Source organism: Halichoerus grypus, chromosome X, assembly GCF_964656455.1.
Source record: "Halichoerus grypus chromosome X, mHalGry1.hap1.1, whole genome shotgun sequence".
NCBI classification, from domain to species: domain Eukaryota; kingdom Metazoa; phylum Chordata; class Mammalia; order Carnivora; family Phocidae; genus Halichoerus; species Halichoerus grypus.
Window position 1 is genome coordinate 2,462,518 of NC_135727.1, and position 15,012 is coordinate 2,477,529.

General features: G+C 41.8%; 1 protein-coding gene across 1 annotated transcript; it reads left to right on the top strand.

Annotated features, from left to right (window-relative positions):
- Window positions 1–6,401: 6,401 nt before the first annotated feature.
- LOC118544197 (synaptonemal complex protein 3-like) lies at window positions 6,402–14,659 on the top strand. Its single transcript, XM_078064812.1, has 8 exons — window positions 6,402–6,424; window positions 6,600–6,634; window positions 6,758–6,769; window positions 8,634–8,769; window positions 9,656–9,755; window positions 11,463–11,561; window positions 13,882–13,986; window positions 14,116–14,659. Exons 1-8 carry the CDS (start codon window positions 6,402–6,404, stop codon window positions 14,167–14,169), a joined length of 564 nt encoding a protein of 187 aa, XP_077920938.1. The 3' UTR covers window positions 14,170–14,659.
- Window positions 14,660–15,012: the final 353 nt, after the last annotated feature.

The window sequence follows — 15,012 nt, forward strand, 5'->3', positions numbered from 1 at the left end:
GGGCAGCGTCCCTTTTGACACACAGGAAGATTTTCACAGAAAAAGACCCACGGACTTCTTATCACATTATTTCATTATAAAGTCAACTACTACTTACTTAAGCAATGCACACCAATTTGTTCTATACTACTTATGCCCCTTATTTGTGTCATCCCACCGTCTGTTGTAAGCCTAGCATTGCGGGTAAGTCACACCTTTTAGAATGGCCACCACCCCCCCCCCAAAAAAAAACAAGAGAACCGTTGTTGGCAAGGATGTGAGAAAAGGGAACCATTGTGCAACTGTTGGTGGGATTGTAAACTGGTGCAGCCGCCACGGAAAACAATACGGAGGAACCTCAAAAGCTAAACAGGAGAACTACGGTACGATCCAGCAGTTCTGCTTCTGGGTATATACCCAAAAGAAGTGAAAGGACAGAGTCGAACAGATATTTGTGTACCTGTGTTCATATAGCATTATTCACAATAGATAAAAGTGGAAGTAACCTAAGTGTCCATCAACAGATGAATGGGCAAAAAAAAAAAAAAAGTGGCATATACCTACAATGGATCATTATTTGTCCCTTAAAAAGGAAAGAAAAACTGAGACATGCTACAATATGGATGAATCTTGAAGACATCATGCTCAGTGAAATATGCCAGTCACAGAAGGACAAATACCGTATGTATGAGGTATCCAAATTCATAGAGAAAGAGCGTATAGTGGTGGTTCCTGGGGGTTGGGAGGAGGAGGGAATGGGGGATAGGTGTTTAATGGGTACAGAGTTTCAGTTCAGAAAGATGAAAAAGTTTTAGAGATGGATGGCAGTGATGGTTGTACAACAATGGGAAAGTACTTAATGCCACAGAGCTGTATATCTAAACATGGCTTAAAAGGTCAAATTTGTGTTATTTGTATTTTATCGCAATTAAAAGGCAGAGGGGAAACACTGTTGTAAAGATTGACATCCGGATAAAGAAGATGTGGTTCATATATACAATGGAATATTACTTAGCCGTCAGAAAGGATGAACACCTACCACTACCATCGACATGGTTGGAACTGGAGGGTATTATGCTAAGTGAAATAAGTCAACCAGAGAAAGACAATTATCATATGGTTTCACTCATGTGTGGAATATAAGGAATAGTGCAGAGGACAACAGGGGAAGGGAGGGAAAACTGAATGGGAAGAAATCAGAGAGGGAGACAAACCATGAGAGACTCTTGACTCGGGGAAACAAACTGAGGGTTTAGGAGAGGGAGGTGGGTGGGGGGATGGGGTAACTGGGTGATGGGCATTAAGGAGGGCACGTGATGTGATGAACACCGGGTGTTATACTCGACTAATGAATCATTGAACATTATATCAAAACTGATGATGTACTATATGTTGGCTAGTTGAATTTAAATTAAAAAAAAAAAGATGATATCTGGAATATATGAAATGCTTCTACAAAACTGTAAGAAAGTCATCCTACCCATTTGTAGAAAGGTCATGACACCCACATAAGATGATGCCATGGAAAAGGAAATCGAAATGGACAATAAGCATATAAAGGAGCTCAATCTCCTTAGTGGATGGAGAAATGCAAAAAAAAAAAAAAAAAGACCACCACCGCAAGCCCAAATGTAATCCGGTGAGATTATAATGTAATCTGGTGAGAATATGGAGCAGTTAGTACCCAACCGGCTGGTGGGAGTCATAAGCTGGAAACAATTTGGCTATACCGAAAGCTCACCTAGCCTATGACCTAGCAATAGGTCATCAACTCCTCTAAACTCTTGGGCTCCTTTAAACGCCGCAAAACACAATCGCACGTATGCCAGACACTGGAATATTGCTAGCGTCACTGCTCGTAAGGGCTCTCCAGTGGAAGGTATCCACACGTCCACGGACAAGACAACGGATGAACGAATGGAGGAGTGGTTCCACAACGGTGTGTGCTACAACAGGGCAGACGACAGCAGGACGGCTCTGCGGAATAGTCCAGGCGCTGTCAGGGCGCAACGTTGGGTGGAAAAGGAAGCGGCGGAACACTAGGCAGAAGGCGATACAGTTTATTGTACTCCCCGGGCAACACAGCAGGAGGCCAGGACAGTCAAGGATACACACACGGGTCTCTAAGACAAAACAAAAACCAACCAGCCGACCAGCCAACCAACCAGAAAACAAACCCTAGAAAACGGAGGGGGTTGGTTTACGCAGGACACGCAGCAGGATGGCGATTCCTCTGCGAGCGGAAGCGGTGGGTGGGAAGGGCCCCCCCCCCCCCCCCGGGAGGAGACTGAGTAGGAACTGTTACAAGTGTCCCACGTCGGGAAGGTGGAGGCTTGAGCACCTACGTGTTCCACACTCCCGTATCCTTTTGTGATTTCCCAGGAAGAGGACCCGTGAAACGTCCTTGAATATGGTAGACCCGGAGCCGCCCAGCCGGGGCCTCGATGCTCGATGCTCGATGCTCGATGCTCGATGCTCGATGGTCGATGCTCCGCACCAGCGCGCCCGGAGGCGCAGTTGGTCCAGGGGGCGTGTCTCGGCCGAGGTCCCGCCTCCCGCATGCGCGCTGCGCCGGCCAATCAGTAACGCTCCCGCCCAGGCGAGGCTGGCGAGCTCCTCTCCGGCGCGAGGCCCTCAGAGGAGCGTCGCGGAGGACGTGGTGTGGAGGTCGCTGTGCAGATGGAGGGATGGAGGGAGGGACAGAGAGACAGAGGATGGGGGTGGGGCATAGGGGACCCTCAGGGAGGCCCAGGCGGCTAGGGGAGGCGGGCCCGGCGGCACTGTGTGGCCATGGGGGTCTCCTCAGACGTGAGGGGGCCAGGGTGTGGGGCAGCGGCGGCTGGGCTGGCCTCTGAGGGGATGTCCCCACGGGGTCGTCGGGGGCTCCGGCAGGACACGACGAGGGCGCCTGGGTGGCTCAGTTGGTTAAGCGGCAGGACACGACGAGGCCCCCGAGGGCGGGGCTGGCAGGGCCCGCGGGGCCGGCAGGGCAGCGGGCGGGTCCGACGGTCCCCGCCCCACTTCCTGGGAGGGTCACAGCTGGTGAGGAGGGTCCGTCTGCGTCTGTCCCTCCTGCCCGGCCACCCGGCAGGACAGTTTGGTCCCCGGAGGTCGTCCTGGGGTCCAGATGGCGTGTCGAGGAGCCGCCCTGGACCTGACGGTCCCCGGACAGGTCCGGACAGGGGCAGAACGGTTTATTCCCCATCCATTCGGAGGGGGACACTTAACGTTAGTCCCGGCCACGGTTGGGCCTCCGGACCAGCACATTGTCCCGCGGGGGGCCTAGGGGTGGGGACGGCCTCTGTCCCAACGTAGGGCGACAGAATGCGGCGGAAGGTCCTGGCACTCAGATGTCCCGGGGCAGGTCGCATGCGCTCGGTCGGAGCCGGGGGGGGGGGGGGGGCGGGGGGAGGGAGGGGTCCACCGTCCCCATCGTCTTTGTCCCCTCCTGGTCCAACAAGAGACACGAGGGCACGCACTCTCTGATCCGCGCAGAGGACCCTCGCCTGGCATCGCTCACTGACCGTGTCCCCCCATTTCCTTAACGCGTGTCTGTGCTCACAGCGTGCAGGAGAGCTCAGAAGACACCTCCTCGGGATGGCGCCGGCTGGCAGGAAGCGCCTGGGCAGAGCTGCGAAGGCCCCGGTGGAGGCTCAGGGTAGGGCAGCCTATGCCTTTGGGAGACAAGAGGGAAGAGAGCTGAGGGGGCCAGAGGCTGAAGGTACTGCCTATCTGACACCTTTTGCAGATACCGCGCTTGTTGATGGCGCACGCCGGGCAGGTCACCGCTTTGGAGTCCCCAGCGTTGTAAACAGTAAAATCCTCGTGTGTGTGTGTATCTGTCTGTCTCTGTCTCTGTGTGTCTGTTCTGTCTCTCTGTGTGTCTGTGTGTCTGTCTCTGTGCGTCTGTCTGCGTGTGTCTGTCTGCGTGTGTGTGTGTGTGTGTGTGTGTGTGTGTGTAAAGCAGTTCCACGTACCGGAGGTTGCCCACTTGATCCTCCTGTCCCAGACCAGGATTACCGAGGCTTAGATAGCAGCTCTTCTGCTCCCCCGCAGTCCTTCTTTCCAAAGTATCTCACACCTGCTGGGTGAGGTACTCTGGCATTAACCTTGAAAGGCTTGTAACACCGTCTCCATCGCATGGTCCTGGTCGCCGATCTAGTTTCATCTGGCCTTGCACATGCAGGCTTCCTTTCCTGGGTCTGCCTTAGAAAACTTTTGTTTGCGAGACGGAGGCCTAAAAAACTCCACGGTGAAGGTATTGCTCCCTGAAAACTGATCAAAATGCCGTACTTCATTTTATTGTTTTAGATTTCAATGCAATGAGCCAACGTGTAGTACTTCATTCGTTTGTGGCAGAATGTTCAGTGATTCCTTAGTTGCGTATAACACCCGGTGCTCACCACATCACGTGCCCTCCTTGGTGCCCACCACCACACTTCATTTTAAAATGTTTTCCGCTTCTATTTCAACGCAGGAAACAGTCCACTGACTGAATACTACGGGGGAAGAAGTCCTCCAGCAGGAACATTTCTGGCAGATGTGGGGTAACGCGTTTAAAGTAATTTTCCCTTGACCCGTAAGGTACTTTAAGAAAAATAAAGGTTGGCTCAGGTAACAAGTATGTGAAGTGTGTGAAGCCCTTGGCATGACATATTTCACCCAAAACATGCGTGCTGTTTTAGGTACCCTTAATTAAATACCTGATGTCATTTCTTTACAGGAATGAATTGCAGAACATGTTGGAAAGATTTGAAGGTATGATTTAGGAGCTATTTCAGCGAAAGTAAGTTGTTTTGAGCCATAGAACACATATTAACGAGAGATGTTAATCAGTGGGCTACCACACTGTTATTTAATGCCTTGTTCTCAGATACAGGATTTTCCTTAAGTATTTAGCGTGATTTGGCTTCATAGATTTCCTTAGTTCCCCTTTTTACTGTGGATGTGCAGAGACCGGGGCTGCCAGTGGTGAGGTAAGAGTGATGCTTTTATTTTATACGTGGGTACATTTGATGGACTGTGGGGATATTAGGAGAATTGGCACGAAATAATCTGTCTTCCACTTCGTGTCCCAGAGTGAGTGATACATCGGTTTTTAATATCAATTTTTAATTTTCTCATTGTAGTTATTTTCCTTGACTTTTCTATTTATTTTCTTTGGTACAGAGGTTTAAATTGAAGCCTGTAAAATAAGTCTTTGTCATGATGCTTATACACTAATAGACCGTGCAGTGGAAAACTAAAGACCACTTTGCCAGCATGCTAGCAACGTGTGATCAGAACCAATAAACCTAAAAGTTTTCAGCTGTTCTGTCAGATGTCACTTAAACATTAACCGGGTTACAGGGCAGGACTCTTAGTATAAAAGAGTCTGAGTCGATTTTTGAGTCCTCTATATGGATCAGTCATACAAGCAGGTACGTCTTGAAAGCTTTGCTCTGTTCGGTGGTGTCAGGGTTCTCGGTGTGTGAGCTGTCTCATACATTGATTATTCTACGTGGCAAACTGGATATATAAAGTGGTTGTGTAACAGTGCGCCTTTTCCCGGTCCCTGGAAAACAGCTATTGATGGCCGATGCAGAACACGCAGTCAAATGCTTAGGAAAGCGTTTTCTGAAATATTAAAAATTTTACTAATTGCAAAGGTGCTTTTTAAAAAGGCTGTAAGAAAAACTCCATTTGTTTACTAAGAAACGTATTTAGGAAGTGTTTTTGAATAAATTCTTTTATTTCCTTAAACTCTCCACGGTCTTTTAACTCAAATATACTTAAAATCCTCATTGACTAAATTAACACACACACACACACACACACACACACACACACACACACACCCTTTCTTCTCTTTTCATTTATTTATTTGTATCCCTTTTGGACACTTTTAAAACAGAATGATAAAGTGTGTTTTATATATCGACTTTTAACAAGAATCCATCTCAATGAGTCCTTTGATTTGGAGGATATTTTATAAATTTATTAAAGACCAGCCCGTACAACGGTCTTTTCATGAGAAAATTAAAAGACTGTCATTGAGGAAACCCCCCCCCCCATTTTTATTTCACACATTTTGGGAGATAGTAACTTTTGTTTATTAGCTCTTTTTCCAGGATAAGTTAAATAAAAGGTGTGTGCAGGCAAAAACAAACAAACAAACAAATTAGAATTCAGATATCAGTAACTGAAAGATTTCACAGGTGAAAAAAAAGAAGCGAATAATCTTGATTTCTGATGTGAGGCCTTTTTAAAAAATGCTAGTTTTCTTTCCAGTGCTGCTGAACCAATATTGCCTATGTTGTCTTGAGTAAGCTGCAAAAGAGGATTTTCAGCATTAAATGTCAATAAGTGTATGTTTAATATAGTATTAAACATATGTATGTATGTTTATTTCAACGCAGGAAACAGTCCAGTAACCGATAAACATGGACGAAAAAGGCCTTCTGCAGTAACGTTTGAGGAAGATGCGGGGTAATGTGTTCATAGTATTTTCACTCACCAGATCAAGTCAACTTGGCTTACATAACAATTATTCTCTGTAAAATCCTAGAATGAGACATTTTTTCCAAAACAAACATGATCTTTGTTTATCCTTAATAATGTTTGATGTAACTTCTTCACAGGAATGAAATACAGAAGATGCTGCAAGGACTTGGAGGTATGCTTAAGTGATGTTTGCGGTGGAAAAAAAAAAATGGTTTTAAACCATACAGCTTTTATAAATGGAAATGTCAATGAGTGGTCTGCAACACTGATTTTAATGCCTTGTTCTCGTATGTAGGATATGACACAGGTATTTAGTGTGATTCAACTTTGCAAGTTTCTTTACTGACCTTTTCCATTGTTGATGTGGAAAAGTAAAAATGGTACTAACCTTGATGAGGTAAGAATGATGCCATTATTTTACACACATGTACATTTAATATAAATTAATATAAATTAAACAGAGAAAAGTTTGAACCTCCTTGTGTGCACAGTGTGCACAGATTAGGTGATATATCAATTTTTAATGTCAATTTTAAATTTCCTTGTTTAGTTACTTTTCATAACTTTCCGGCGTCCTGTTCTTTGGAGCAGCAGCACAAATTGAATCCTCTAAAAAACAAACAAACAGAAAACTCTTTATTGTTACTTTTCATTAGCAAACCGTGTAGCTGCAAACCAAAGAAGTCTCCCAGCTAGTGAGAAATATATAATCATACCCAAACTCCTAAGTTTTATGTGGTTTGGCCAGATGTCAGTTACACCATCTGCACTACAGGACAGGACCCTTAGCAGGGTCCAAGTCAATCTGCGGCTCTTCGATAGAGATCATCCTTACAAGCGAGTACGTTTTGAAGGCTTTGCTCTATTTGGTGGTGACAAAGTGCTTGCTTTGTGAGCTGTCTGGTAAACTTCTTACTATAGATGGATTCCGGATGTATAAAATATTGTTATTATAGTGCAGATCCTTCATGACTACTGAAAAATAAGTATTGATTGTAGATCCATAAAGTCAAATCATATGATTTGCAAAGCTTTATTTGAAGTATTAAGATTCTGTGAAATGCAGCACTTATGGATAAAAGTGTCATGTAAAAAGCTCCATGAAAATATTTTTTAAATGTTTTTGAATTCATTTATTTAAATTAGAATTTTTACACCCGCGGCCCCTGTCTCTTCTAGTAAAACACAGTTAAAAGCATCACGCACTAGACCGCTTGAAAAATAATTTTTTTTAATGTGCGATATAATTATTTTTATCCTTTTGAGGATCATTTTTAAGAAAACACTTTTGTGCGTTTTATATAACGCATTCTTTTTTTAAATTTAATTTAATTTTATTATGTTACGTTAGTCACCATACAGTGCATCGTTAGTTTTTGATGTAGTGATCCACGATTCGTTGTTTCCGTATAACACCCGGTGCTCCATGCAGTACGTGCCCTCCTTAATACCCACCACCGGGCTAACCCATCCCCTCACCCCCCTCCCCTCTAGAACCCTCAGTTTGTTTCTCGGAGTCTATGGACTCATGGTTCGTCTCCCCCTCCGATTCCCACCCCCTTCATTTTTCCCTTCCTTCTCCTAATGTCCTCCATGTTATTCCTTATGTTCCACAAATCAGTGAAACCATATGATAATTGACTTTCTCTGCTTGACTTACTTCACTTAGCATATATAATGCATTCTAACGGTAATCCATCTAAACATGTCCCTTGAATTGGAGGATATTTTATAAATTTAGAGAAATTTGCCTTTTAGCTGTTTTCTCACAAGGAAATTAAAGTCTGCCTTTGGGGTTCTCTATACGCATTTTGATAATGGAAAATATTTTGATTACTATCCCCTTTTCGTTATCTCTAAACTAAAAGGTGGCCTGCAGTTAGAAAAATTATAACTGGGATACTAGTACCAGAAAGATTTTACAGAAAATAGTGAGCAAATCTTGCTTTTTGAAATGATGCCTGTGTTATAATTTTTATTTTACTTATTTTATTTTTTAAAGTGTAATTGGCGTACAATATTATATTAGTTCCAGGTATACAACATAGTGATTGGACATTTATGATGTCTGTATTATAAATTTTAAATGTCTTTGCATATTGCTGAGACAACATTTACGCATATTGATTCGTATATATGAAAACAAAATAATTTTCAACACTAAATTTCAGTGAATATTTTGTATACAGTTGACATTAAACGGGCTCTTCTTGCAAAGAGAAAAATGTTCGAAGTGAATGCCAGAGCTTTTGTCAAAACCGCTAACGAGAAAATTGAGCATGTTTGGAACATACAGCAAGAACAAAGGTGAAGTTGTTGGGCTTTGTTGTTTTGTTTTGTTTTGAAGTCACGATGACATTTGTATCATTTCTTAGTATTCGTTGGTGCGAATAACCTAAGACAAATTCTATTATATTGAACTTGCCAGTGAAAAAATAGATTTTGCTTGATTTTTTTTCTAAGCAGATAAATTCTGTTAACCTCACTCCTTAACAGAATTGAGATGTATCTCCTGGAAGCCAATAAAGATGACCTTTTTTCCCTTTCAAATAACAATTGAGTTTTCTTCCTATAACATTAATTCGTATTTATTCTAGACCTACACTAGCTGAACTTCAGGTAAATGCCTTAAACCATTATTCTTGCGATAGTTAACTGTATTCAGTTATGTAGAAAAGATTGATCTTATATTACAAATAATTTGCATATTTTAGTAAATTGTGTTCACTGTTCTTTCTTAAAAACCATTGTTGTGCCAAAGAGGGGAAGTATTTAAGTGAAATATTCCTGTTTGGAAACCTTCTATGATAAATGGATATGATATCCTTACTGAATCTACTTACCATATCAGAACATACATGTTCTTCAGTAAGAAGAAATGAAAAGTAAACTGCTTTTAGATAAAATGAATTTTTCTGGAAAATTGATAGTACAGTAAATCCTCACTAGTTTTTAAGAGGTAAGGCATGTGAGATAGCTTATATATTGGTCAGTCAGGGACGATACTTTTGGAATAAGAGTAGATCGTTCGTGTAGCCTTTCTGTTTCTCAGGAGACCATTTCAGCTGCTATTACGCTGTTACTGCCGTCTCCTTTTATGGCGTAAATTGTGTCAAATCAATTTTGTTTTGAATATGGTTAATTTTTCCATATCTTTATGAGGTGTGACGGTGCTCATTATTATGTTTTACAGGCAGAATCTTCATCTCAAATATTCTCAGCAGTTTCTGACTTTGTTTCGGGAGTGGGATACAGACATGCGGAAAGCCCAGGAACAAGAAGAAAAACTAGCTGTTGGTATCAGCCTTGGCTTTAAAATTGATTTATTTATTGTATCAAAGTCTCAAGTGGCAGTAGGTCATGCAAAAACAGAGGAGAGAATGTAGAGTCCATGAGCCCAGATGGGTAAAGGTGGGTGGAAGATGTAGCGGTGGGAGACTGAATGTTCTATTTGGATTGCCTCAGTCTATTTAGTGATATAGGAAGGTCACCAGTTAAGAGTTAGAGTGGTGGAGGAGGTGTTGCCTTTGAGGGGCAGAGAAGAAGTCCTGGAACTGTTTCCAGGAGAGCGGGCCAGCGAATGGACTAGGGAAATATCATTGCCAAGCAGCATTATGGGTCTAATTTAGGTTAGTGTCATAGTGATCATGAATTTAAGGTGAGACCCCTCTGCATGGTTGTGGCAGAGCAGCTGGAGAGTTGGATTTTCCAGGGTTGCGGTTTAGCCACGCAGATCAACAGAGTGAAAAGGGGGCAAGGTACACGTGCAAGTGCATAGGTATAATGATTGGCCATGGAATTTAAGCCAAGAAGGAGGAGAAGGGAGAATATGAGAGTGGGGACTGGGGACCATGAAAAGTCGCAGGATCGATGGGATGTTAATCCTGAAAGAGCACTGAACTGTAGTAAAAAGGGTAGAGAACTACAAACAGGGAGGTAGACGTTGAATGTCGGGGGGGAAAGTGGACAAACAGTATAGTACAGTGGTCAAGAGCCTGGACTCTGGAACCATTTTGGGGGGACCCAGTCCTGGTTGACCAGTACTAGCTGTGAAATCAGGGACAAATTGTTTCTCTCTGTACCTCACTCAGTTTCCTCACCTATGAAAGGAGACGAGACATAATAAGAGTACTTGCCTCATAGAGCTGTTTTGAGGATTAAATGAGATCGTATATAATAAGTTTGTTTAAAATGGCTCAGAACAGTACCTGACACACAGTTCCTATATAAGTCTCTGCTCTACTTAATATTATGTAGATGTTGCAGTTATTGGGAATGACAGAATCCAGGGTATGACTATGTAAGTGAGTGACTAAAGTAGGGAAGAGGACAAAATTATTGTTGGAGATTAGGTCAAGGAACAGAGAGGCTAGGATCATCTGTATGCATACTGAAATGACCGAGAATTAGTACACGTTTTGAATGTTGTTAAGAAAGAATATCTCTGGGACGTCTGGGTGGCTCAGTCGGCTAAGCGTCTGCCTTCGGCTCAGGCCATGATCCCAGGGTCCTGGGATCAAGGCCCACATCGGGCTCCTTGCTCAGCAGGAAGCCTGCTTCTCCCTCTGCCTCTGCCCCTCCCCCTGCTTGTGCGCTCTCTGTCTCTGTCTCTCTCTGATAATAAATAAAATCTTAAAAAGAAAGAAAGAAAGAATATCTCTTCTGAAACTACTGTTAGGAAGGATTAGTGTACGGATTTTTGCCTACTTGTGGTAAACACATTTTTGGAAGGGTCATTTGTGGATTTTGAAGTCAAAAATTAAAACATGTTTTCAGTATTGGTGAGGAAGACAATTTCCTACTTAATGGCTACTAGGTAGGATCGTCGTATTGTTTCTGTATATTAGTGGTGAATAAACTTGGCCACAAAAGTTGTTAAAACAGGAAATGTTAACAAGTATCGATTTAAAGAATATTGCTTTCAAACTTGATGTATAATTATGTTTTCTAAATATTAAATGTTACCCACATTTTATCACCCTTTTCTTTTATATTTGTAGGGTATGTTCCGAGAGCAACGAAAGATTCTTCAACAAGCTAGAGCTGTTCAGAACCAGAGACTGCAAAAAATTAAAAACTTACATGAGCAATTCTTAAAGGTCTGTTGTATTTGGCAACACAATACATTCTTATAAAACATAACATGTAGGCGCGCCTGGGTGGCTCAGTCAGTTGAGCAGCCGACTCCTGGTTTTGGCTCAGGTCGTGGGTCCTGATCTCACGGGTTGTGGGATCGAGCCCCGCCTCGTGCCTCCTGCTTAGCGGGGAGTCTGCTTGAAGATTCTCTCCCTCTGCCCCTCCTCCCACTTGCATGTGCACATGCTCTCTCTCTCTCATAAGTAAGTAAATATTTAAAAATATATATATAAAATGTATGTAAAAGTAGAAGACTGTTGCTTTCCAAATCTTCGGGGAAGGGGGAACCATTTAGGTTGTACATCTAAATTGTTAAACATTGTCCATTTGGAATTCATTGTTTTGGATTTAACGTAATTGGTAAATGCATTTTTATTTTTAGAATTAATTAATAGTTTTGTGGGAGTCATCTAGAACAGGGAACTGTAAAGAGGGAATTTCACCTAGAAATATATGTATTGTGAAGAAAACTGGTACTTTATTAACACTTTAATCATAATTTTTTGTTCAACAATCAGTTTTGAGGAGATCGGCAATAAATTTATAGTGGAAACTAGGAAGTCTATAAATCACTTCTACGTGTCTTTTACTTGTGTTAACGGTTTCTGTTAAATATGAGTAGGCAATTGTAATTGATGAATAGCACTTTTATATTCAAATGCGTTACGTGAGTGTTTTATGGCATATTTGCTTTTGGAATATTAGACCAATAATGACTTTATATGCATACTTAAAATCATAAGAAAAGGTCTAAATGTATAACAGAATGAAAAAGCCAGAGGAGGACTAAACGTTTGTGAGTTGAGAATGATCTGCTGGGATATTTGCACATTAGCAAATTGTCCTCAGTGACACAGACCTCTTCTTCGTGCAGATATATACTCGTTTAGGAGGCAATGGAAGCCTGCACATCCCCGTTCTTTTTTCTTGGTGTGTGTATGTGGGCGGGGAGGGAGGGGCGGCGGAGGGGAGTGGGAGGTGTACTTTACCTCTGCAGCTGTACCTTAATATCTTTCTTTGAATTCCCACTGCCGCTGCCCCGAGTTCAGGATCTCATCATTCCCTGCTTATACTATTAAACTCTCATCTGAGTTCTCTCTTCTCCGGTCCATCCTTCCCAGTTCTGCAATATGATGTTCCAAAACGTGTACCTTCCCTCCTGAAAACCTGCCATTAGCTTCCCATTTAAACACTCAGGTATTCAACGTCTGCCCTGTAACAAGACTCCCTTTGTAGTTTTATACTTACATTCCTCCTTTCCTCCCACCCCTCCAGTACACTAACTCACCATCACTTCCTTGTTTCTAGAGTACTTTCAATTCCCTCTTCCCTTTACCTACTGAAGTCTTACTCTTTTGCCAACTAAATCAGAATCAATCTTATTTTCCGGTACACAGTCATGGCAAGTGGTGTTTCCTTAATTGTTACAAAGTTTTTGTGTTGTTTTTATGTACATGTTTTTTTATTCTCACTGGAATAAGGAAGGAAGAGATCGTGCATTCATTTTCCAAATTCCTCCACAGCACTTAACAGTACTTTTTACGTAGTATGTGCTAGATCACTATTTGTTAAGTGAACAGTAAGGATTTAGAACACGTTTGTTTTTCATAACTTAAAGAGGTCGTGTTACAGATCATTTTATTCCCTCCAATGGAATCATGTTACATTGATTTTTACTCATTATAAGTGCAGTGCTACATGGTATTTAGAAAGCTTATTAGAGAGTTTTAAAATCATGGTATTTCATTCTGTGGGACTGCCAGTCTTTTTTTTTTTCTCCACCTTGACCTTAACTGTTTATTAACCCATTGTTTCGAGCAAAGTGTACTACTGTCATGCCTCTATGATAATAATAATATTTGACTCAAACACAACATTTAAAAAATTTCCTAAGTGGGTATTTTGATCTCCATGTATTAGGTATAATATTTTATTTGGAATAAATAACGAGCATCCTTTGAGTATTAAGAATTGTTACTTTTGAAATTTAATTTAATTTTTTAAAAGATTTTATTTATTTTTTAGGGGGGAGAGAGAGAGAGAGAGAGAGCACCCATGAGCAGGGGGAGGGGCAGAGGGAGATGGAGAAGCAGACTCCCCGCCGAGCAGGGAGCCCGACGTGGGGGCTCGATCCCAGGACCCCGAGATCATGACCTGAGCCAAAGGCAGACGCTTAACTGACTGAGCCACCCAGGCGCCCCTTGAAATTTTTAATTTTACATGTTTGGAGCATGAGATGAAAAGTGGTGGTTTGTAACTGAACTAGGCTTTTTGTTTTATTAGAGTATGCAGGACTTAGAGAAGGACCATGAACATCTTCTTACTGATCAACAAAGCGAAGTTAGGGAAGACATGACCAAGTTGCAAAACAAAATTATGATGGAAGCTGTAAGTGGTGTATATTTAATATTAAGAACTCAGGAGGGATGTGAGCATTGGGATATTTTGTTGGCCAAAATGTATGTAACAATTACCTAAATAACACGCGAATGTTTAATATTTCCTTCCTTGAAACAGCAGCAGCAAGCGCTGGCCATTCTTCAGAAGTCTCTTTATTCCCTGTTGTTCTGATGACTTTGAAGGAAGAACAGGAACCCAAGTCTTACAATACAAGTGTAACATTAGCTACACCGAACCACGTTGTAGTAGTTTAAAAATTATAGTTGCAATCGGTACATCTTGTTTATCATAGCTTGCTTGGTAAGTGCAAGAATCTATTCCTGTTAAAACCCCCAACCCTAAACAGTTATGTGCGTAGCAGCAATTCCACAATTATATGTATTACGCTTTCAGCCCTTCGTTAGTAATGACTTTTTGTACTTAACACTGTCAATTAACTTTTAACAGTAACGATGATTTAATTCTAGGCTTGGCCTCAGTGGATCTGTATCAGTCCCAAAAGGTTCAAAGCACAAATACAGAAAGAAGGCTACATTGCTTTTCCTAAAGGAAAAAAAAAAAAAATTAAAGAATATAAAATCTATCTTATCCGTGTACCCGCTTGTATTTACTCATTAGTTTACAGAGCCAATTCCAATAAAAATATGATTTCAGAAGAAAATGTACTCTACTGCCTTATAAAAATTATTGAAAGTAAACATGAGATTGTGTTTTTGAATAAATTAAACTGCCTAAAATCACTGGGAGAACAGAACTACGTATATAAATATCCGTGCTGAGACATGGGTTTGTGAATATGTCATTTCCACCAAGACATCAAAATGTCATTTACTTGGTGTTGGTTCACTATTAAATGACACCTGCCCTTAGCATTGATTGAAAGTATTTCATTAATATGCACATATACTTAATCACTTATGGTTTGAGTATTTCACATCTGTCTGTAAAGATAAATTACCTACAGTGCTTTGTTTTCAAGTTTAATATTCATTGAGTATGTGGAATGTTGATTTT